General features: G+C 40.9%; 1 protein-coding gene across 1 annotated transcript in view; it reads right to left on the bottom strand.

The window, feature by feature from the left end:
• The window catches only part of sema6a (sema domain, transmembrane domain (TM), and cytoplasmic domain, (semaphorin) 6A), a 137035-nt gene that overhangs the window by 68341 nt on the left and 42160 nt on the right, over window positions 1-26534 (bottom strand). The window contains exons 2-3 of the mRNA XM_062998315.1: window positions 10800-10940; window positions 8315-8432 (exon numbers count right to left, since the gene is read on the bottom strand). Of these exons, the coding sequence (XP_062854385.1) occupies window positions 8315-8432; window positions 10800-10899 (218 nt within the window). The 5' untranslated portion in view covers window positions 10900-10940. The remainder of the gene's footprint in view (window positions 1-8314; window positions 8433-10799; window positions 10941-26534) is intronic.

Here is a 26534-nt window from a genome sequence, read left to right as displayed (position 1 = left end):
ATGTGACAGGTCTGGAGTAATTGCACCAAGAATGACAAGAACTCACTACAGACTTTATTGAAGACTAGAGCGAATAACAACTCTATTATTATTTATTTATTTATTTATCTATTTATTACCAGTTATAATTTTTAGATCATTTAATTCTGTGTTTGTATGCTTTGTGTAAATCGTGTATTTATTTAAAGTATCCTCCAGACCACCCAAGAAGGATGGGCCCTGCTGAGTCTGGTTCCTCTCAAGGTTTCTTCCTGTGATTTTCAGGGAGTTTTTCCTTGCCACAGTCGCCCTCGGCTTGCTCAACAGGGGTTTTTGTATCTGTTGGTCCTGGATTTTGTAAAGTTGCTTTGAGACAATGTCTATTGTAAAAAGCGCTATATAAATAAAGTTGACTTGACTTAAGTGGAGCTGATAAAATGGACAGTAAGTGTAGAAACAAGGAGGTAGTTTTAATGTTATGGCTGATCAGTGTATCCCTCGTTGCTGTCATGGGTAAAAGTACCATGGGTAAAATTGTCTTCTCTGGGGCAAATGAAATCTTCCAGCAAGACAATTCGATATGTCACATGGCAAGAAATGTCCGTTATTGGTTGAACTTCCAAGTACTACCTTGGTCCCATAATTCCCCAGACTTAATTAAGAACAGAATGGGCACCTAGGTGGCACAGTGGGATAATCCTCTAAGCACACCAGTGTCGAGATTCTAAGCTACCGGGTTCGAATCTTGGCTCTCCTACTGGTTGGCTGGGCACCCTCTAGCAGGCATAATTGGCTAATACCTGCAGCAGACAAAATTGGCCTCCAGTCTGCTGGTTGGGAAAGACAGAATTAATGGGGTGGGGTTATGAATTCTGTGGACTTTGGTCTGAATTAGAAGGGATTGGTGGACTGCGCACACGTCGGAGGGAGTGTGTCAGGCAAACCAACAGCGGATTGGCTACACTGAAAAAGGGGGTAAAATGCATTAAAAAAAGAATAGAATGTAAAAGAATAGAAGAATGCCAAAAAAAACAGAATCAGTATGTATGTATTTGTCATATATACATATACACATGTACAGTACAATAAAATGCTTTTTAATATTCCAGCTTAGCCATTGGACAGCACCCCTGGAGCATAGATAGTTAAGGGCTTGGCGCAAAGGCTCAACAGTGGCTGCATGGTGGAGCCAGGATTCGAATCCAAAGCTCTACTCACTAGGCTATCACTGTCCCTGGTAAAAGTCCTGCTTTTTTAAAACACCTAAAATCAGTTAAAAATAAAATGCAGCCATAACTTTGTTACAGTATGTGTTTCCAGTGGTGGTCAGTCTGTGTGGACCTACAGGGTACCACATACCCTTAAAGTCTGGCCTGTCTTCACCCACCCCACAGGAGTCAAGGAAAACAGGTATCAAAGCTCTTCTCTGTACTAGCACTCAGGTGGTGGAATATACTTATTCTGTTTGAACAGCTGGGTCTGTTTGAACAGCTGGGTCTCTTGCTGTCTTTAAATGCCGACCCATATTTTCACAGGAAGTACACGGCAATTTGTGAGTTGCTCTGGATGAGAACGTGTGCTAAATGCTGGTAATGTAAATGTAGCAGTGTAATTCCTTCCTCTTCATTTTACAAGGTAAACTACAACCACAGTAGCACATGATGCTGGCAAGTTAGCAAAAAGGCATGCTAGAGGACTATTAAGGTCTAGAGGTCTGTTAAATGTTATTTTATCAATCTTATACACAGTCCAGTCACATTATTATGACCACTTCCTACTTTCAACAGCAGCAGCGCGTAGATTATGATGGAAGTCATGTTTCATGAGCTAGCTTGGTGGGTATATAAGGTGTGTGATAGGCTATCTGCACATACACAGATCAGCCATAACATTAAAACCCCCTCCTTGTTTCTACACTCACTGTCCATTTTATCAGCTCCACTTACCATATAAGTGCACTTTGTAGTCCTACAATTACTGACTGTAGTCCATCTATTTCTCTGCATGCTTTGTTAGCTCCCTTTCATGCTGTTCTTCAATGGTCAGGACCCCCACAGGACCACCACAGAGCAGATATTATTTAGGTGGTGGATCATTCTCAGCACTGCAGTGACACTGACATGGTGGTGGTGTGTTAGTGTGTGTTGTGCTGGTATGAGTAGATCAGACACAGCAGCGCTACTGGAGTTTTTAAATACCGTGTCCACTCACTGTCCACTCTATTAGACACTCCTACCTAGTTGGTCCACCTTGTAGATGTAAATTCAGACACGATCACTCATCTATTGCTGCTGTTTGAGTTGGTCATCTTCTAGACCTTCATCAGTGGTCACAGCACGCTGCCCATGGGGTGCTGTTGGCTGGATGTTTTGGTTAGTGGACTATTCTCAGTCCAGCAGTGACAGTAAGGTGTTTAAAAACTCCATCAGCACTGCTGTGTCTGATCCACTCATACCAGCACAACACACACTTACATACCACCACCATGTCAGTGTCTGAGAATGATTCACCACTCAAATAATACCTGCTCTGTAGTGGCCCTGGGAGAGTCCTGACCAGTGAAGAACAGCATGAAAGCAGGCTAACAAAGCATGAAGAGAAACAGATGGACTACAGTCAGTAATTGTAGAACTACAAAGTGCTTCTATATGGTAAGTTGAGCTTATAAAATGGACAGTGAGTGTAGAAACAAGGAGGTGGTTTTAGTGTTATGGCTGATCAGTGTATCCCTCATTGCTGTTATGGGTAAAAGTACCATGGGTAAAATTGTCTTCTCTGGGGTGGATGGGATCTTCCAGCAAGACAATGCGACATGTCACACGGCTAGATATGTCCAACATTGGTTGGAAGAGAATGACCAAGACTTCCAAGTACTACCCTGGTCCCCTAATTCTCCAGACTTAACTGAGCATCTGTGGGACCACCTAGATCATCATGCCCCCACCCCACGCCCCCTCCAGCAGCTGTGGGATGCACTGCAGTCAGCACGGCTCCAGATACCTGTGACAACCTACCAGGACCTTTCTGAATCACTCCCAGCCCATCTAGCTGCTGTCTGTACTGCACACAACAGTTACTCTGGATATTAGCTTGTGGTCATAATAATGTGTGTATAAGACTTGCATTACATTGTTACAAAAGTGTGTTTGATTCTGTTCTCTGGATATCTCAGACCTTGGACATGCCCTGAGAAAGCAATTTGCATATTTTAAAAGATCTGAGGAAACCTGAGTACCTGAATAAAACCACATCAACACCAGGAAAGACGCTGAACCACAAAAAGACAAAGAACCAGAGACCCTGGGTGTATGAGCCACATAGTAATCAACTCTGAAAATAATCGAGTTGCTGTACTAGCACAGTGCCTGTCCCAAAAGCTTTGCATTTGTGTAAAGCAGTGGGTAAAATCTGAGCAAACAATGGAATCCCATAGCGTGATTAGCATCAAGCAGTGGTCGGTCCTAGCTAGCCACAGCAGCGCACTGACTCACACATCGCTTTTAAAAAGGCAAGTTACAGCTCAGATGCCTTTGATGAGCTCTTTTACTTAGATGCAACCATTTAAATATTTTGCAACAAATAAATCTTAAAAAAGCTCCACATAAAAGACGGCAGTAATTTCGGGGATAACTGTTCCAGCTGAAGCTCATAGTTTTGAAATCAAACAAGCACTCACATTCAGCACCTCTTTTTACATTTACTCCAATTATCACACCATAAACAGACTGTAACGGGGCTGGAACGCGCCTCGCTCCCCACGCACCTGCAAGAGCGAAAATAGAACCCTTTTGCAAAAACAATACAGTGACTGAAAAGCCACTAACAAAATGTTGGGCAAATGCAAATAAATAAGGTGGCCAAATTAACCCTTTAATGGTCTCACCAAGAAAATAATGTGTCTACCAAACAGTTGAGATGATCACAAAAATGATGCAACTTTCATGGATGATTTTCAGCTGCTAGCTTCAAGTTAACATACAGGTTAGAAAGACTATGCCATTGTAACAACCACATAACAATGAACACTTCAAACAGCATTGCATTTACAACCTTTAAGACACCCTCCATGTATTTTTCACCACACATGCAGATACCTCAACCAGAAGCAGTGTTCTCTTGCTTTTATAAAAGGAATAGAATGGGCACCTAGGTGGTGCAACAGGATAATCCTCTAAGTACACCAGTGTTGAGATTCTAAGCTACCGGGTTCGAATCTCGGCTCTGTTACCGGTCGACTGGGCACCCTCCAGCAGACAAAATTGGCCTCTAGTCTGCTGGGTGGGTAAGACCGGACTAAGGGGCGGGATTATTAACGCTGTACATGGACCTTTGTTGCCCAGGGCGCCTGTACAGAAAGGGGAGGAGCGCAGAGATCTAGGCGTGACTCTCCGTACGCAAAGCCGACCAAAGCTAGCCGGTTTTATTCAGCTGCTGGCTTCAAGTTCACATACAGATTAGAAAGGCTGTTTTCTAAAAACCCTTTACCAATATTTTTGAGTTTAAAACACGTCAACCAAGCAGTAGATACGGCCCAAACAAGATAACTTGAATATAGTATTTAGTATTTAGACCCAAAGTAAGCTCAACCAAATGGTTGCACAGACCATTAAAGGGTGAAAAAATATCAGTCATTTGCAACCCACAACGGAGAAATTAAATAGAAAAGGGACAGTGGGCTCCCAGGTGGCACAGCAGGATATTCCACTAGCACACCAGCGCCGAGATTCTGAACTCCTTGGTTCGAAACTTGGCGTTGCCACCGGTCAGCTGGGCGCCATCTAGCAGGCATAATTGGCAGTGTAGGATGGGATGACTGGAATATGTGGGCGGGGTCTTCAAACGCTGTGTAAGAACCCTGATTGGTGGAAGACAAACTGACTACGCTAAATTTGGAGACAATGGGAAAAAAATGCATTATATATATATATTTACCCCGATCAACCATAACATTAAAACCACCTACTTGTTTCTACACTCATTGTCCATTTTATCAGCTCCACTTACCATATAAAAGCATTTTGTAGTTCTACAATTACTGATTGTAGTCCATCTGTTTCTCTGCATGCTTTTTTAGCCTGCTTTCACCCTGTTCTTTAATGATCAGGACCCCTACAGAATCATTCTCAACACTGCAGTGACACTGACATGGTGGTGTGTGTTGTGCTGGTATGAGTGGATCAGACACAGCAGCGCTGCTGGAGTTTTTAAATACCGTGTCCACTCACTGTCCAATGTAAAGTCAGAGACGATCGCTCATCTATTGCTGCTGTTTAAGTTGGTCATCTTCTAGACCTTCATCAGTGGTCACAGGACGCTGCCTATGGAGCTCTGCTAGCTGGATATTTTTGGTTGGTGGACTATTCTCAGTCCAGCAGTGACAGTGAGGTGTTTAAAAACTCCATCAGCGCTGCTGTGTCTTATTCACTCATACCAGTACAACACACACTAACACACCACCACCATGTCAGTGTCACTGCAGTGCTAAGAATAATACCTGCTCTGTGGTGGTCCTGGGAGAGTCCTGACCATTGAAGAACAGCATGAAAGGGGGCTAACAAAGCATGCAGAGAAACAGATGGACTACAGTCAGTAATTGTGAACTACAAAGTGCTTCTATATGGTAAGTGGAGCTGATAAAATGGACAGTGTGTGTAGAAACAAGGAGGTGGTTTTAATGTTATGGCTGATCAGTGTATATACTATATGTACATATAAAAGAAAAGGGACAGTGCAGAAATGAGAAATAGATGCCACACAACATGACATGATGTAGACTTGATTTGCTGTGTTGATACACGCTGTTCCATAATTACATACTAGCAATCTAATTTAACAGCTTTGTAAGTAAATATTCTCATCCAGCCACTAGAACTCTATTTACAGCATCTGGTGCTTTTACAGTGCCAGTGTTTTTTTTTTTTTTTTGTTAAACTAACAAATCCACTTTGCCATAATTGCGCCACACATTAGAGCTGGCTCGTCTTTTAATCACTCAACCTCATGATAAGCCAAATGATGTGAAGCCATTTACAAAGACTATCAGAATCTGGGCTGCATCCTTGCTTGCCATCTGCAGGCAAACCACACACAGCAAATAAATGCAAGAGAATTTTAAGAGAAAAAGCTGCTTTTAAAACGGCATTCTAGCAAACACATTACTGTGTCCAAATGATTCTTATTTTTAGATACTATTGGGTACATAATAATTGCACAGAACATCTCACAGCCCCCTCAAAAACCTCCACAGCATCTGGCTATAGAACAGAAAACATTCAGGCAGTTTGTGATGGTCCTCAGGATATTTCATCTCCAGCTGAGCTAGCTGTGTTAGTGAGAGATGGACTGTACGCAGTGCCAATAGTTCTTCTCTCATCCGCCTCCAGTTTCCTGCTGTATTCCAATGCTGCTCAGGTGATGGTGGCATTGCTGGCAATACCTCCTTTTTATTTGACAGCTACTCTTCTTCTCCAAACCCCATGAGGCACAGAGAGGAAACATTGATTTGTTTCAAGTTACCACTGCCCAGATATCTTCAGTCGTATAATTACCAAATCATCCTTCATCCATCACCTTAGTTCAGATGGTTTTTTTTTTCTAGTGTAGCAGCTTTATCATATGATCAAACACGCATGGAATTGAAGTGGTGTACACCTTTCTCGTAGTGTGTTTGTTTGTTTATTAAGATTTTAACATCATGTTTTACACTTTACTTACATTCATGACTGGTAACTATCATGAATGGTAGTTACTCAATACACAAGGTTCATCAGTTCACAAGGTTATATCGAACACAGTCATCCAATTCACCTCACTTGCATGTCTTTGGACTGTGGGAGGAAACCGGAGCACCCAAAGTAAACCCACGCAGAAATGGGGAGAACATGCTCCACACAGAAAGGACCCGGACCGCCCCACCTTGGGATCGAACCCAGTGTAGCAGTTTTATCATATGTTCAAACACGCACGGTATTGAAGTGGTGTACACCTTTCTCATGGTGTGTTTGTTTGTTTGTTTATTAGGATTTTAATGTCATGTTTTACACCTTTTGGTTACATTCATGACAGTAACGGTAGTTACTCATTACACAAGATTCATCAGTTCACAAGGTTATATCAAACACAGTCATGGACAATCTAGTATCTCCAATTTATCTCACTTGCATGTCTTTGGACTGTGGGAGGAAACGGGAGCACCCAGAGGAAACCCACGCAGACACGGGGAGAACATGCAAACTTCACACAGAAAGGACCCGGACCGCCCCACCTGGGGATCGAACGCAGGACCTTCTTGCTGTGAGGCGACAGTGCTACCCACTTAGCCACGGTGCCGCCCTCTCATGGTGAAGAAGTGCTGTAGGTGTTTGTTTTTTTTGGATTGTCATGGCCAAAGTAATTGGCGCCCTGCACTTCTTTCAGAAAATCCACCACCTTTCCCAGAAAATTGCTGCAATTACAAATGCTTTGTTTTTTACATGTTTTCCACTTACATTGGAACACAAAAAGCTGAGAAAAAAAGTCTAATCTGATATCATTCCACACTGAACACCAGAAATAGACTGGAAACAATGGTTGGCATCCATTTGAAAGCAAACAACAACTGAAATCAATCTCTTTCTGGAGGAATTAGGTTCTTACACCTCTTAACTGGAATTTTGGACCACTCCGTATGCCAAATGCTCTAGATATCTCATATTTAAAGGGTGCCTGGACTCATTGCTGGCAGTTTCAGAACTCTACCAAGCTTTGTTTCTTTATTTCTGGGTGTTTTTCAGCACTTAGTATGTAGTTCCGATGCTGGCAGAACTTAGCATGGGCACAATGACTAGCCTGTGACTATGAAGCCTCATACACAGAAGGGTTTGATGCACTGTGTGTTGTGGCACATTGACCTCATCACAAGTATTAAAACGTCTGCGATTTAAACCACAATAGCTCTTCTGTTGGTCTGTACCAGACACCATGGCCTTTACATCCTCTAGCATTATTGAATCTTGGCCATCAAACAAACTGTCTGTGGTTAATTGGTTGTCCCTCCTCAGACCACTGTCAGTGGGTAGCCATCACGGCTGTCTGTGGTGATTGGCGAGTACCTTGCTGCTTTAGTATACTTCGTACTAGTTATCTGGCTATAGCAGTTTGGCCCGTAACAAGGTCATTTAAGTGTTTATGTCTGATCATATTTACAGACTTTTACAGACACAATGAAAGACGTAATGTCTATTTCCGTCACTGGTGGAGCCAAACAGGAACTATAGCAGGATAAGACCAAGATTCCTTGAGGCTTGAAGTTTAGTGCAAACATTTTATGCCCAAAACAAGACCGAAAACAACTGACCTTGCTGCTATATAAAGAGTCCGATTGGTTATGACAATCAGCTGTATATCCAGTTTGTGCCGTTGTGTGCTGTTTCTTCCCGGTCTGTGCCCAACAAACACTGGATAGTGCTTCGTATCTGCAACAAGGTGAAAATGAAGTGATAAATGCAGGCCAAATACATACATAAATCCAAGTACATGAGCAGTGGTGCACCATAAAACATTTTCATAGGCAAGTTGGCTGCAATGAAAGAGCAAAAAAAATGAAAAGGAAACAAAGCACGGTCTGTATCTCAGTGCGCCATATAGCAGTTAGTCTTCAGAATATAACCTTAAGCTCGACAGGGGAAAATAAAGGATTATCCTTTGATGTCGGAGAGACTCCATTTCAAAAAGCATTTAAAGTTCACATTTTCTTGCACGACTCGTTGAGAACTGAAGCATGTTTAAGGTTCAGTAAGGATAGTAAGTGTTACTGAGTGAGAGAGAGGATGATAGAAAAAAGGTGAAGAAATGCAGAGAGAAGACAATGTGAGTGTTAAAGCATGAGTAATGTGTGATGAAGAATAATTAAAAACATTAATAAAAATAAGGATCCTGAAATGATCTTTGCTTGGGAAAGGAGTTCTAAGAAGATGCTTTAAAAACATTGCAAAGTAAATTCAAATTCTAACATTAATAAATTAACACCAGGTGCCCGATTAATAAAAAGTGCACAGTAAATAAATCCTGTTATTACAAAACAGTGGCAAAAATTTGGCAAAAAAGTGGCAAAATCTTTGTTAATTTAAGGGATGAGCTGCTCGCTCAATGAACAATAAGCAGCCCGAGCATAACGCAACTGATTCAGATTCCGGAGGATTTTTTTCCTTTAATTTTCTTTGGGATCAATAAACTATGTATCTATCTATCTACACCGACCAGGCATAACATTATGACCACTGACAGGTGAAGTGAATAACACTGATTATCTCTTCATCACGGCACCTGTTAGTGGGGGGGATATATTAGGCAGCAAGTGAACATTTTATCCTCAAAGTTGATGTGTTAGAAGTGGGAAAAATGGGTGAGCGTAACGATTTGAGCGAGTTTAACAAGGGCCAAATTGTGATGGCTAGATGACTGGGTCAGAGCATCTCCAAAACTGCAGCTCTTCTGGGGTGTTCCCGGTCTGCAGTGGTCAGTATTTTGTCAAAAGTGGTCCAAAGAAGGAACAGTGGTAAACCAGCGACATGGGCTACATGAGGCTCATGGGCAGCCAATGCTCACTGATGCACGTGGGGAGCGAAGGCTGGCCCGTGTGGTCCGATCCAACAGACGAGCTACTGTTACTCAAATTGCTGAAGAAGTTAATGCTGGTTCTGATAGAAAGGTGTCAGAATACACAGTGCATCACAGTTTGTTGAGTATGGGGTAGCAAAAGGGGGACCAACACAATATTAGGGAGGTGGTCATAATCGTCGATGTATCTATCTATCTACTGTCTGTCTGTCTGTCTGTCTGTCTGTCTGTCTGTCTATCTATCTATCTATCTACTACCTATCTGTCTGTCTGTCCGTCCGTCCGTCCGTCCGTCCGTCCGTCCGTCTATCTATCTATCTATCTATCTATCTATCTATTTATCTACTACCTACCTACCTACCTACCTACCTACCTACCTACCTATCTATCTATCTATCTATCATCTATCTATCTACTACCTACCTACCTACCTACCTACCTATCTATCTATCTATCTATCTACCTACCTACCTACCTACCTATCTATCTATCTATCTATCTATCTATCTATCTATCTATCTATCTATCTATCTATCTATCTACTACCTACCTACCTACCTACCTACCTACCTACCTATCTATCTATCTATCTATCTATCTATCTATCTATCTATCTATCTATCATCTATCTATCTACTACCTACCTACCTACCTATCATCTATCTATCTATCTACTACCTACCTACCTACCTACCTACCTACCTATCTATCTATCTATCTATCTATCTATCTATCTATCTATCTATCTATCTATCTACTATCTATCTATCTATCTATCTATCTATCTATCTATCTATCTATCTATCTATCTATCTATCTATCTATCCATCCATCCATCCATCCATCCATCCACCCATCCATCCACCCATCCATCCATCCATCCACCCATCTATCCACCCATCTATCCATCTATCTATCTATAAACTCTGCCAACTCTTTCCAATAAAAAACTAATAGAAACTAATGTTGTACAGTGGAAAGGCTGTAAGAATATAAAATAATGAAAAGGAAATTAAGGTACCAAAATGTCTTAAGAAATAAGAAAATGTTAAGGGAGAGAGAAATGTCTGTGTGAGTATAAAAGTGAGACAGAGAGAGAAATTTATGTGAATGTGAGACCAGGAGGGAGTGAAATGTTAGTGAAAGATGGACAGAGGAAACAGAAAGAAGGATTCAAACACGAATAGGCGTGTCCATTCTCTCAGCAGCTCCCGGGTACTCACAGTTGCCATGTGAAATAGTGATTGGCTCCGAGTCCTCGGGGAAGACGGCCCCAGCCATTTGCAGCAGGGTGAAATACAGTAGCAGGGCCTCTGACCTCATTTTTGCTCTGCCTGCTGGCTTCGCTACTTCTTCACTTCAGCCTGGAGGAGACAAAAAGACCCAGATTATCATTTCATTCCGACGGCAGCTTCATTTCACAGCCATTTTTAGAAAGCTGGAGATAAACAGGCAAGCTGTGACTCCACTATCCTGCTCTGTATGCAAAACAAATGAAGTGGATCAGCTCGCTAATCTGTGTCATAGATCAACGAGTCTAAGAAGGACCTGTTGGACCTGTTGGAATTGGAGCTTCCATTTTCCTCCCGATTTAGCACACTCAATTTTGTCTTCTGCTGCTGAGAGATACCAGATTGCATATAAGGAGAGCACGTTGCTGTACACGCCTCTTCCGACACGTGCACAGCCCTCCTCTTCTCACTCATGCATTTTGCACAGGCGTCTCTTCAGCCAATCAGGGTTCTTACACAGCGTATGAAGATCCATACAGCCACACATAGTCTGGTCTCCACCCGCAGATACGGTGGCCAATTAGTATCTGCTGCAGGCACTACCAATTATGTCAGCCGAAACTGAGGAGAAACTCGGTGTTGGTGTGTTAGTGAAATATCCCGCTGTGCCACCTGGGCACTACGAGCTTCACATTTTTTACCTCCACAAATCCCATAAGACAATTTAATAAGCAAAGCTCATACATAGAGATCAACAGCAGAAGGCAAACATTTTACCTTCTATTGTTTTTATGGGTTGAGATCTTGACTGTTTGGTCCTGGGCAGATTTACAGTAACCTGTGACCTGGCTGACATTTTTATTCCTCTGTTTTCACTTGTGAATTGTAACAACAAATCACCCTCCACAAATCACGGCGGATAATGACTCCAGGGTCGCAGAGCACAATCTAAACCGACTGTTTAATTCTCTCGATCCAAGTGGCACTGCAGGATTTTTAAGAATCGTTTCAACTCAACTCAACTCGACACGACTCCCAACTCCTTGCTACATTTGTTAACCATCTCTGCAGCACAGTGGTGCCAGAAACATAAAAGACAAGGGAGAATGTGAAGAAGAGAGGGGGAGGAATGGCGGGAGGGACGGCGACAGAGAGAGAGAAAGCTCTTTCCATGCGCCTGTGAATCCCATTCAGAGTGCTGTGAAAACACTATTCTCCACTCAGATTCCCTTAATAGCTCAGTGCACGCAGCTCAAATCCTAGGAAACAACCTTGATGGAGCTCTCCAAAACATGTGCTCTACCCACTTCATGCATGAATGTATATTTAGACCAGAACGCATGGCTAAAAATATATGGTCGACCACTCTAATGAGTGGGTTTGAACATTCAGCCACGTACATTGTCAACAGGTGCCAACAATTAAGCAGACATGCCTCTTCCATAGACATTCAGAGTAGAATGGGTCACGTCATTAGCATTACCATTATCGTTATGGGATGTTTCCCTTTCCAAGAAGCAGTTTGCTGAGAATCTGGCATGCTAGAGCTACCTCGGGAGCAACAACAGCTCAAAAACACAAGCTGCACACAAACCAACAGTATGGAACCAATGGGACCTTAAGTGTGTAACACAAAATTATCACTCATAACAGAGTTCAAACGTGTTTATGGAACTTTCAAATAATGTGGTATTTATTTATTAATATTTTAACATCATATTTTACACACTTTGGTTACATTCATGAAAGGACAGGTAGTTACTGGTTACACAAGTCAGGGTTACAAGTTACAAGCTGCATTGTTTTGCATAGTTTGTACCTACCTCAGAAATAAAAGGGCATTCATTATTTAGATAAATAAAAGATAAGCACAAATACAGTATTTTATTTTATTGTTTTAAGAGAAATAATAAAAGGAATCTTAATTTTGTTTAAAACATCAGGAAAAAATCGTATCGTGAACCCAGTATCATGAATCGCATCGCATCGTAGGTAGAGTGTATCGTTACATCCCTAGTTAAAAGAGTAAAAGCTGTTACAACAGCATTGTGGTAGGAACTACATATTAATGGTCGAGGTTTTAAAATGAGATGCTCAGAAGTCAGGTGGTTATATAAAGTATAATTAAAGAAGATCGTAAAAAGCCGTTGAATAGGGGGTTATAAATGCCCGAGGATAATTGTAGCACTTACAACAGTGTTAAAAAAACGACATGGTGGTCGTGATTGCTTAGCGCCTGCCGAGCATGATGAATGACCCGGGTGAAACACAAGACCTCAGGCAAGACAGTCCTCTGTAAACATAATCACACGTGTCCCCGGGGTGGGCCAGCATGGAAAATACTGGTCCAATCTGACATGACAGCCTGTCAGAAGCGACGCAGCATGTTACTCAAACAATTACAGCCCTCACTGCTGTTTATTTAATCAAAGACAAACATTTTCTGCTCTAATTTAACAAAACGAACCACCCTGGAGTCAAACCTGTCACCAATGTTTAAGACAAGCTTCCTAATTAGCGTTTGTTCCATAAACAGCACTAATTTATAAAGAAATGGTATTATAGTTGTAGGATTCTTAAATCAATATTATTTACTTTTTGTCAATTTGCATATTTTCAGATGCTTGAATGGTGCAGACGTAAATTACACCAGCCAACTGGGGTTCAAATGTCAGTGGTGCTAACAAACAGTTAAGCATGTACACAGTAATGATTGGTGAAGTTTGAGGAAGGATGGTGGCCGAACAGTCTAGCCATTGTGTCAGCGTGCTCTCAGTGCCGGTCCCAAGTTCAGATGAAAAAATGGAGGGTTGCTTTTGGGTTAAGGTTAAAAAAAACTGTGCAAAATCCCTGAAATGACCCTGAGATATAGGAGAAGACAAAACCTAGTATTATGTCCATAGTAGGTTTGTTTTGGTTTCTATAAGTAAACAAAGTTAATTTTTTACCATAGTTTTATTTAGTTTTTACAGAATCCACTGAAAAATGAGGGCAGTGGAAGCTCAGTGATTAGGGTACTGGACAACTGATCAGAAGGTTGCTGGTTCTATCCCCACCACTGCAAAATAGCCAGTGTTAGGCACCTAAGCAAGGCCCTTAACCCTCAAATTCTAATTTTAAAATACAACAGATTAATTTAAGCCTGCTTTTTATGTTATTTCAGTATTTCTAGTTTTGTTTAATGCCCTGCGATGGACTGGCGCCCCATCCAAGGTGTTACTGTGTGCCTTGCGCGTATTGGATAAAAGCTGGGATAAGCTTCAGTACCTTTCTGTGTGGAGTTTGCATGTTCTCCCCATGTCTGCGTGGGTTTCCTCTGGGAGCTCTGGTTTGCTTCCACAGTCCAAAAACAAGCAGTCAGGTTAATTGGAGACACTGAATATAGGTGAATGGGTGTGTGTATGTGTGTCCAGGGTGTTACTGTGTGCCTTGCGCACATTGAAAAGCTGGGATAGGCTCCAGGACCACCCTGTGACCCTAATTGGATGAAAGGTTAAGAAAGTGAGTGAGTGAGTATATTTTTGTAGTTTAATCAAGTACTTATTGGGTAAAATCAAACAGTTCAGAACAATGTGGTTCAACCTATAGACCACGTCACATCTGTGAGGTGTTTTGCATGTTCTCTCCATCTTTGATGAGATTGGAAGCTGAGTTGTTTTATGTTATTGAACAAAAAATCTGGTCATGGTGCTAACTAGTGTTAAGTGCATTTTACACCCAAACATGTCAACAAGATTTTTGCCATTGACAAGAGGTCAGCACACTGGCTTGGTGGGTAGCACTGTCGCCTCACAGTGAGAAGATCCAGGTAGAGCAGTCCAGGTCCTTTCTGTGTTGGGTTTGCATGTTCTCCCTGTGTCTGTGTGAGTTTTCTCTGGGAGCTCTGGTTTCCTCCCACAGTCCAAAGACGTATAAGTTAGTTGAATTGGAGTTACACTGATGATTGAATTGATGAATCATGTGTAACCTGTAACTACCTGTTCTGTCATAAATAGACCCAAAGTGTAAAACATGACATTAAAAAATCATAATAAATAAGGCTGTGCAGTGGGGCTATTGATTCTTATTGTTGTCTTTATGTCAAACGTTCTATATATAAAAAAATCAATAAATCACGTTTAAAGAGCAGCATTTAAAGTTATTACAGTGACATAATTCATTTTCACTGCATGGCGCAGAGGCTGGTAGCGTGCATACAAAACAACTTCAAGATCTTTAGAGTCTGTGTTTGGTGCTCAAATCTGGTCACTGTCTGTGTGGACAATGACCATCACAATCATTATTAGAACTGCAGATAAAAGATCAAGTTAATTAAGATAAAAATGAATGTACTGTATGAATAATCGAGGATGTGCTGTTACTAGCTTCACATCAACATTTACAGCATTTAGCAGACGCTTTTATCCAAAGTGACTTACAGTTGTTACTGAATACAATGCAAGAGATTGAGGGTTAAGTTGTCCAGTACCTTAATCACTGACCTTCCACTGCCCTCATGTTAAAAATGAACTTTGTTTACTTACAGAAACCAAAAAACCTACTATGGACATAAGACCATATTCTCTCCTGTCGCTTGATCTTTGTCTAAAGACGAATGATGAAACTGTGGCCAGACTGAATCAACACAGCTCCAGTGTGTAATTATATGTGATCCTTTGTGTGTGTGTGTGTGTGTGTGTGTGTGTGTGTGCAATGGGGGGCTGGGAGAGTCCTGTGGTGGGGGAAGAGAGCATTGATGCTCTCTTGAAGCTGGATTATACATCTGTAGTGTTTTCATATTTGATTCCAAATAAACGAATCCTTAAATTAATGCGAGTGTTTTAACACTGGATAAGGAGCCAGACACGATAAGCTCTCCGATTCAGTAATAAAACCAGCCGGTTTATTACTCCAGATGCCGGAAGGAACTGTGTGGCAGGTAATAAAACTTGGCGGAAATGAGATGGAGTCTGCAACACAGACGCACACACTTCTTTCACACCTTTAAATGACTGTTCATCTTTAGGGAAGCGTGCGCTGGTGCTGGATTACTCGCTTCAGCTGCACAATGATCGTAATCAGACGCTCAAACGATCGACAACAACGTTAAAGATAGCCAACATGAAATTACGCTAAGGCTAAGATTGATATGAATAAGCACAGGTGCCACAGGCTTCTTAACGCAGTATGTTGAGGAATAAAACAGGTAAACAACCTGCTGCTGAGTGACAGAGGAATCATTTAGCACGCCGGGCTGGGAAAAGCTTTCCATCAGCCTGACACAGGAAACACACCGACTGTTTAGAGAAGCCACAGGGCTCAACCCGAAACGTCAGCAAGTAGGCTACGTATACCATGAAACAAATGTCAGACCAGCCTAATGATCTGATTTACAGTTAATCAGAGCTTCAAAAACCTTCGACTGGTGGGCGTACCTCCCGTCGAGCAACAGTGGCCGGAATTAATTAAACCAGCTCTAGACAGCATAAGCTGTAATTGAACTGCTGAATAAATTACCTTTTTTGCCCTCTCCCAAAGAGGTCAACTGTTAATAAGGCTAAAAGCTGGTAAAAGTGATCATGAGCTTGTGGAGGAAATGAAATGAATGGTGCACTAAAATATTCGGCCTCATTAATCTCGAAATACAAAATTTAAACAGGTTTATTCCAGTTTATCCATAAACAATGCGTATGATATCAAATCTAAACAAAAAGGTCAAAAACATCATTTACTTACACTTCAAATATAAGTTATTTATACACAGATCAGCCATAGCATTAAAACCACTTCATTGTTTCTACACTCACTGTCCATTTTATCAGCTCCATTTACCATATAGAAGCACGTAGTCCATCTCTTTCTCTGCATGCTTTGTTAGCCCCCTTTCAACCTGTTCTTTAATGGTCAGGACTCTCCCAGGACCACTACAGAGTAGGTGGTGGTGTGTTAGTGTGTGTTGTGATGGTATGAGTTGATCAGACACAGCAGTGTCCACTCACTGTCCACTCTATTAGACACTCCTACCTAGTTGGTCCACCTTGTAGATGTAAAGTCAGAGTCGATCGCTCATCTATTGCTGCTGTTTGAGTTGGTCATCTTCTAGACCTTCATCAGTGGTCACAGGACGCTGCCTACAGGGCACTGTTGGCTGGATATTTTTGTTGGTGGACTATTCTCAGTCCAGCAGTGACAGTGAGGTGTTTAAAAACTCCAGCAGCGCTGCTGTGTCTGATCCACTCATATCAGCACAACACACACTAACACACCACCACCATGTCAGTATCACTGCAGTGCTGAGAATGATCCACCACCTAAATAATACCTGCTCAACAACACAAAGGGAATGAATGCTTAATTTATGTTTTAAAAAAGACTTTAAATGAAATAAAATGACTACAAATGTAGGCGCACCAACTTTTAATGTAAAAAAACATGGGAATCAATTATTTTTAAGACATTGTAAAAAATTTTTTAGCTCACATTAACTGTGCACTTAATTAAGCTGAAGTGGCTTAAAAACAAGGGAAAAAACAACCTGTCGCACCAGCCCATGTGATCTGAGCATGCCAAACACCAGGAAGTTTCTGGCTCTTTGTGTGTTAAAGTGTTTGTGAAGGCACCCAACTGCTTCTCCAACAGCAGCTTGAAAAGAATAAAGCCATGCGCTTAAAAATCCAGGCTTTTTATTTCTATCAATCAAGCGGGGCCCAACGGAGACAAGCCAATTCAATCAGGCCAGAGCAGACCAGAGCAGGCAGAGCAGAAATGTATTAAAGATAAGAGCTGGCAATGATATCCTGTCTCACTTTGATCCGTTTATCATATCATAAGCTCTATTCATGCCAGAGCTATTCATCTGCTTTCAATATTTCGTGGAAAATAATGGACGGCGAAATCAAACATTATAAGTTTCATGCAAATGTGGTCGGCTAAGCGACCCAGCCATTACATTTCCAGTAAAGTGAGGGGGTGTAGAGACCAGAATATAATCTTTATGTATTCTTATATAAACTGTAAGTTCCTTATAAATATATAAAATGGCAAAACAAATTAGTTTAAGCTACGAATATTTTTTCTCATGTACTCATGACATTTTATTCTTAATGATTTCACATTGTAACTTCATCTTCTGTTGTTTTACCCCGAGGTGGTTCTGACAGAAACCTGTTTACCCTCTCGAGGTTAAAGACTGCAAGTCGAGACTGCTGTGCCAACAATGCTGCTCCTACTAGATGGGATGACATTTGACTTGACTTAAACATACTTGACCGCTCAACCTTGTGACATGTTTAAATAATCTAATCATGGATCATTTATTTTAAGTAGTTGTTTTATCAACCGGTCAGGCGTCTATCCTGACAACAGAGAGCACAAGGTGGAAATACATGTGGGTCACACTTTTAGTCCATCACAAGGCATCACGTTCACTCTCTCATGCACTATTCATGTAAGAGACAACAAAAGTAACTTCAATTAACTAACTCACCTACATGGCCATGATCAACATGATGGCCCATAGGTAGTACTTTTGCAACAGGCAACATTCTGATTACTAGTCCAGTACATTAACCGCTGACCTACCACTGCCTATATGTTTCTTCCCACCTTCCAAAGACATAACAATAACCTGAAGGGGTCATGCCCTGTTATTGGTACCCTGGTTATAGAAACTGAATGAACGAAAAATGCCTTTACTGGCGTGCTGTCATGTGGTGAAAGAAAAGCACTGAAAGAAACACTAATAACAGAGCCCACACAGTTTGATATAAGACCTGCACATGTGCATGAGTGCATTGTCAGCAGATACAGCAGACCCAACCATAAAGTACTGTATTAAATAGTTAGTACTTTGTAGTACTAATAAAAAACTAGATAGCTGAGTAATATGCAATTCAATTTACAGTTTAATTTGTATCAGCCATAACATTAAAACCACCTCCTTGTTTCTACACTCACTGTCCATTTTATCAGCTCCACTTATTATATAGAAGCAGAAACACTTTGTAGTTCTACATTTACTGATGCAGTCCATCTGTTTCTCTGCATACTTTTTTTTAGCTGCTTTCACCCTGTTCTTCAATGGTCAGGACCCCCACAGGACCACTACACAGTAGGTATTATTTGGGTGGTGGATCATTCTCAGCACTGCAGTGACACTGACATGGTGGTGGTGTGTTAGTGTGTGTTGTGCTGGTATGAGTGGATAAGACACAGCAGAGCTGATGGAGTTTTTAAACACCTCACTGTCACTGATGGACTGAGAATAGTCCACCAACCAAAAATATATCCAGCCAACAGCGCCCTGTCGGCACTCAAACAGCAGCAATAGATGAGCGATCGTCTCTGACTTTACATTTACAAGGTGAACCAACTAGGTAGGAGTGTCTAATAGAGTGGACAGTGAGTGGGCATGGTATTAAAAAACTCCAGCAGCACTGCTGTGTCTGATCCACTCATACCAGCACAACACACACTAACACACCACCACCATGTCAGTGTCACTGCAGTGTTGAGAATGATCAACCACCTAAATAATACCTGCTCTGTGGTGGTCCTGACCATCAAAGAACAGCGTGAAAGGGGGCTAACGAAGCATGCAGAGAAACATTTGGACTACAGACAGTAATTGTACACCTTCAAAGTGCTTCTATATGGTAAGTGGAGCTGATAAAATGGACAGTGAGTGTAGAAACAAGGTTATGGCTGATCAGTGTATCTAAAAGTAAAACACTTCCAGCTTTTCTGACACTTTTAGGAAACAATGGTTAAACCGTGCTAAAGTAAGAATTCATTTTTACAAAAGCTGGTCCATTAAAAAAATGAAAAAAGAACCACCCATAAATTAGATTAGGATCCAGGATGCATGCACATCATGTTTCAATAAGCTTCAACTTCTTCTTTTTAATCACCATCCTTGTTTGACTTCTAGGATTTCAAATGCTTGTGGTTTGGTTTTAGCTGTTTCTTGGCCAATAGCTAACTTCTCTGCTAACCAAATCCAAGAAGAATTCTAATCCTCAGATGATTGTAGAGTGAACAGGGTGGATCTTGTGTCAGTCCCCTCAACTAGATGGTAACAGGAATCTGAGCACATATTGCTCTTCCAATCTACAGGCAATCCACTGCTTGTGTAGGTGGGAAACATCCAAACAGTGCAGCAGTGATGGCAGGCCAGCCTCAAGTCAGACTTCTGAATCCTGCTCAAAGATGCTCATTATGTGTGGGTTATTGTATCCACATTAAATCTGTACAAGCAAAGCCTGATAAAAAAACACAGATATTTGGCATGCAGAAACCATCAGTACAGACCGGTCAGGCCCTAGCGGAAATTCTTCCAATAGAATCAAGTGTTCTGTGAACTGTATAACTGACCCTTAGCTGCTTAACTGAATCAATCAGTAGTTAAATACCCACAAATTACTCAATCAATAGAGCAAAACATACCAACCGTGCATCACTTTTTTGGCAGTGCTTGTCAGTTTTAGGCTAAACTAAAACAGATCAGGGCAGTTTGTATAAAATCTTCTATAGATTTTATTTGGTCCAGATGAGTAGTTTAAGATTTATGAAAAAAAAAAAACATACACACTTGTTTCCCATCAAGGATGCAAATATTTTAGGGACCATATTTATCCATTAAATAATTTAAAATGCCCAAAATTAACCCAGTATTTGCCAGATCGTGGTCTTAACTTGTTTGTACACACACTGTCCATTTTATTAGCTCCACTTACCATATAGGAGCACTTTGTAGTTCTACAATTACTGACTGTAGTCCATCTGTTTCTCTGCATGCTTTGTTAGCCCCCTTTCATGCTGTTCTTCAATGGTCAGGACTCTCCCAGGACCACTACACTGCCAGGTTGCTGCTGTTGGGCTCTTGAGCAAGGCCCTTAACCCTCAACTGCTTAAGATTGTATACAGTACTGTAAGTCGCTTTGGATAAAGGCGTCTGCTAAATGCTGAAAATGTAAATGTTAATGTAAATTTGAAATCAAATCCATAACACATTTGAAGAACACCGGGGCAAATCCTAACCTTGCTAACAAAAAACAAGAGTCCATGTAAAACCCTGCTTTCATTCAATTCTCCATCTTTCGCCGGTGGGAATTCGAATATATCTCTTCTCCCTAGAGAAGCTCCACCTAAAGACACATGACGGTTGTTCAATATCTAATTTTTGTTGATGCTTCACTCAACAGTTTTGATTTTATAATATTATTTCAGTTTTAATTTTATAATATTATCTCAGTTTTGATTTTATGATATTATTTCAATGTAAAGAAGGATATTGTGTTTGATATTGTTTTATTCAACATCAGATGTACATCAAATTGATTTAATAGCAGTGAGGATTGAGGCAGTATACACTGATGCAGATGTTTACACAATCTTAATGGATATGGCCGCTTGGCTGGCTGATATCTTCACTACTATTGAATCGGCATGTCGTGAATAATTAATTATACAGTGTATCACAAAAGTGAGTACACCCCTCACATTTCTGCAAATATTTAAGTATATCTTTTCATGGGACAACACTGACAAAATGACACTTTGACACAATGAAAAGTAGTCTGTGTGCAGCTTATATAACAGTGTAAATTTATTCTTCCCTCAAAATAACTCAATATACAGCCATTAATGTCTAAACCACCGGCAACAAAAGTGAGTACACCCCTTAGTGAAAGTTCCTGAAGTGTCAATATTTTGTGTGGCCACCATTATTTCCCAGAACTGCCTTAACTCTCCTGGGCATGGAGTTTACCAGAGCTTCACAGGTTGCCACTGGAATGCTTTTCCACTCCTCCATGACGACATCACGGAGCTGGCAGATATTCGAGACTTTGCGCTCCTCCACCTTCCGCTTGAGGATGCCCCAAAGATGTTCTATTGGGTTTAGGTCTGGAGACATGCTTGGCCAGTCCATCACCTTTACCCTCAGCCTCTTCAATAAAGCAGTGGTCGTCTTAGAGGTGTGTTTGGGGTCATTATCATGCTGGAACACTGCCCTGCGACCCAGTTTCCGGAGGGAGGGGATCATGCTCTGCTTCAGTATTTCACAGTACATATTAGAGTTCATGTGTCCCTCAATGAAATGTAACTCCCCAACACCTGCTGCACTCATGCAGCCCCAGACCATGGCATTCCCACCACCATGCTTGACTGTAGGCATGACACACTTATCTTTGTACTCCTCACCTGATTGCCGCCACACATGCTTGAGACCATCTGAACCAAACAAATTAATCTTGGTCTCATCAGACCATAGGACATGGTTCCAGTAATCCATGTCCTTTGTTGACATGTCTTCAGCAAACTGTTTGCGGGCTTTCTTGTGTAGAGACTTCAGAAGAGGCTTCCTTCTGGGGTGACAGCCATGCAGACCAATTTGATGTAGTGTGCGGCGTATGGTCTGAGCACTGACAGGCTGACCCCCCACCTTTTCAATCTCTGCAGCAATGCTGACAGCACTCCTGCGCCTATCTTTCAAAGACAGCAGTTGGATGTGACGCTGAGCACGTGCATTCAGCTTCTTTGGACGACCAACGCGAGGTCTGTTCTGAGTGGACCCTGCTCTTTTAAAATGCTGGATGATCTTGGCCACTGTGCTGCAGCTCAGTTTCAGGGTGTTGGCAATCTTCATGTAGCGCAACAATTCGTCTTTTAAGATCCTCAGAGAGTTCTTTGCCATGAGGTGCCATGTTGGAACTTTCAGTGACCAGTATGAGAGAGTGTGAGAGCTGTACTACAAAATTGAACACACCTGCTCCATATGCACACCTGAGACCTAGTAACACTAACAAATCACATGACATTTTGGAGGGAAAATGACAAGCAGTGCTCAATTTGGACATTTAGGGGTGTAGTCTCTTAGGGGTGTACTCACTTTTGTTGCCGGTGGTTTAGACATTAATGGCTGTATATTGAGTTATTTTGAGGGAAGAATAAATTTACACTGTTATATAAGCTGCACACAGACTACTTTTCATTGTGTCAAAGTGTCATTTTGTCAGTGTTGTCCCATGAAAAGATATACTTAAATATCTGCAGAAATGTGAGGGGTGTACTCACTTTTGTGATACACTGTACATATAGCTCTTGAGTACTAAAAATAGCAAACATTAAACTTGAAATCTAAGCCAGTGTATCCTATAGTTTCATAGATCCTGATGCTGCATAGCACACATAATAAAATAACACGTGATAATTATAACCCACAGAACTAATTACATACTACATGCAAAGTATAAGTCGCTAGGGCAAGTCATAGGCTAGTGGCTGCTGTTGGGCTCTTGAGCAAGGCCCTTAACCCTCAGTTGCTCAGATTGTGTAAGTCGCTTTGAAAATATTAGTGTTTTCATCAATAGCTTAGCTTAATGTTTATGTCTACACAATCTTAATCGATATGGCCGCTTGGATGGCTGATATCTTCACTACTACTAAATCAGCATGTCATGAATAATTAATTATACATATAGCTCTTAAGTACTCTAAATAGCGAACATTAAACTTGAGATCTAAGCCCATGTACCCTATAGTTTCATAGATCCTGATGCTGCATAGCACACATAATAAAATAACACGTGATAATTATAACCCACAGAACTAATTACATACTACATGCAAAGTATAAAATGTCAATTTGAGGAACACCAGAGCAAATCCTAATCTTACTAAAAAAAAACAAGTCCACTTAAAACTCGCTTTCATTCGATTCTCCATCTTTCCCTGGTGGGAGTTCGAATATATCTCTTTCTCCCTAGAGAAGCTCCACCTAAAGACACATGACGGTTGTTCAATATCTAATTTTTGTTGCTGCTTCACTCGACAGTTTTGATTGCTCAGTCCTTCTATTGCTTGTGTCGTGCAATTCTTCTAATGGAAATTCCTCATTAATTTAGTCAGCAAAGCAATAAATCACTGAGATCTATTTTTTTTCAAAGGTTAAGAGCAAAATTGTTGTGTAGCTGCTAGGTAAAACACAAAGCAGAAACAAGCGCATAAATTGAATCAAGGAGACGATACGTGAGCAGAAAGCTGAAGTTAAAAGAAGACACCGCAGCTCATTTATAAAACCCTGTAATTCAATTTTAGGCTTTGAATAATTGGCCCTAATTTGAACCTCTTGGGTTCCCTGAAAAGAACAGCAAATAAACGATACATGGTGGTTCATTTATATTCTACTCTGCAAGACCAACACATAAAAAGTGTGTGTCAATGACTGTTCTTTACAAATTTAAGTCTGGCATTAAGCAGCGTGTTGTGTCAAGTTCTCATGCCGATCAGTCACACAGCAAGACGCCACAGTGGATATTTAAAATATGCAAATTATTTGGTTATGTTGAGTTTTTGCATAACCAAACATGTTCAAGGTGCTAATGGCAGTCATTTCTGCCGGGCTCACAAGTTCAAAATACCCATAGGAATGAAAAAAAAAAGCCGACCAGGGCCGTTTGGGAGAAATAGAGCCCGGTTTAAGGACACAGCCGTAGCCTGTCGAGAACCTATCTCTCCAAGGCACGACTCCTTAAGCACAAAGGAAATGCAGAGCTGTCAGCAACAACTCAGGGTAGATTGCCTGGCATGAGGATTATGGGATCCATGCGGTTAAACTCTCACGGAGAGCAAAATAAACAGAACAACTAAAGAAGCTTATAGCACAGACTCCCCCAGCTCTATCCTGATATTTGGAAATGTGGAAGTTTTTGAGCAATCTGTGAAGATTATGGATTATGGAAACACAAACTTCTTTAAAAAAAGGTCCAAATGACATTTGACAAAAGGGTTTCCATGTTAAAAAAATTAAGCTTTACAAATGTAATTTAAAATGTATCACGGGATATAGTGGCACAGAACATAAAAAGCACAGCTGATATCAATGCAGTTAAATTAAGCCTGCTATCTCCCTCAATCTTGTCAGAATGTATGCAATTTATATATACAGCCATAACATTAAAACCACCTCCTTGTTTCTACACTCATTGTCCATGTTATCAGCTCCACTTACCATATAGAAGCACTTTGTAGTTCTACAATTACTGACTGTAGTCCATCTGTTTCTCTACATACTGTTTTAACCTGCTTTCACTCTGTTCTTCAATGGTCAGGACCTCCACAGGACCACCACAGAGCAGGTATTATTTATGTGGTGGATCATTCTCAACACTGCAGTGACACTGACATGGTGGTGGTGTGTTAGTGTGTGTTGTGCTGGTATGAGTGGATCAGACACAGCAGCGCTACTGGAGTTTTTAAATACTGTGTCCACTCACTGTCCACTCTATTAGACACTCCTACCTAGTTGGTCCACCTTGTAGATGTAAAGTCAGAGACGATCGCTCATCTATTGTTGCTGTTTGAGTTGGTAATTTTCTAGACCTTCATCAGTGGTCACAGGACGCTGCCCACAGGGTGCTGTTGGTTAGATAGTTTTTATTGGTGGTTTATTCTCAGTCTAGCAGTGACAGTGAGGTGTTTAAAACTCCAGCAGCACTGCTGTGTCTTATCCACTCATACCAGCACAACACACACTAACACACCACCACCATGTCAGTGTCACTGCAGTGCTGAGAATGATCCACCACCCAAATAATACCTGCTCTGTGGTGGTCCTGTGGGGGTTCTGACCATTGAAGAACAGCATGAAATAAGGCTAACAATGCATGCAGAGAAACAGATGGACTACAGCCAGTAATTGTAGAACTGGTTGTAGAATTGTAGAATTGGAGCTGATAAAATGGACAATGTGTGTAGGCTGATAGGTGTATAAACACCATATCTTTATACACATCATGCACATTTCATATTTATTAAATTGTGCACTTTTCTCCAAGACCGTCAGGACTGGATTAAAAACTGTGTACTGGAAAATCTAAGGCTGGATTCTAAACCACACACTACACACTTAATAGTATCACTAAACAGCAAAAATATCAATGATGAACTGGCATAAGATAGTAGTGAGGCAGTAACATTTTGGAATAAAGTCCGGATATTTTAGCCTCCAAGATTATAAAAGAAAATCTTTACTGTACTGTAATGTCAACACATCATAGTTACTGAATACAGAGAACAAAAACAAACTCCCATTTAGCAATAACATGTCTTGTTGCTAGGATGCTAATAATAGTGCATTGTGTTAGAAAACATAAACAATGTCTCATGTGTGGTCATTGAAGGCAAGCTACATGGCTAATGTTAGCCTGCCAGCTAAAGAGGCTCATTTTCACAAGTTCCAACTTTAATTACGTGCTTCCAAGTTAAGTGTTTTATTTGGAAATAAGTCTCGCTGTAGAGAAATAAATACCATAAACGTGAATGTAAGTGTACAACGTTCTTCTGCCATCCTATTACAGCAAGCATGTATTACCTTGTATTAGTTACTTATAGTTACTCTGGTATTGCAATAAATGTGTCTGGGTTTTAGAACTTTATTTATTCATTTTATTTTATTTTATCAATGTTTAAAGTGCTGTTAATTACCCACAACATTCACAATTTTGGATACATCTCAAATGTCACAATGTCAAATTAATGTTTTATCTTTGTACACATTCTATTATACACCAATCAGCCATAACATTAAAACCACCTCCTTGTTTCTACACTCACTGTCCATTTTATCAGCTCCGCTTACCATTTGGAAGCACTTTGTAGTTCTACAATTAACGACTGTAGTCCATCTGTTTCTCTGCATGCTTTGTTAGCCCCCTTTCATGTTGTTCTTCAATGGTCAGGACTCTC

The sequence above is a fragment of the Trichomycterus rosablanca genome, chromosome 7 (assembly GCF_030014385.1).
Source record: "Trichomycterus rosablanca isolate fTriRos1 chromosome 7, fTriRos1.hap1, whole genome shotgun sequence".
Classification (NCBI taxonomy): Eukaryota; Metazoa; Chordata; class Actinopteri; order Siluriformes; family Trichomycteridae; genus Trichomycterus; species Trichomycterus rosablanca.
The sequence above is the reverse complement of the archived record's forward strand: the minus strand, read 5'-3'. Positions and strand labels throughout refer to the sequence as shown.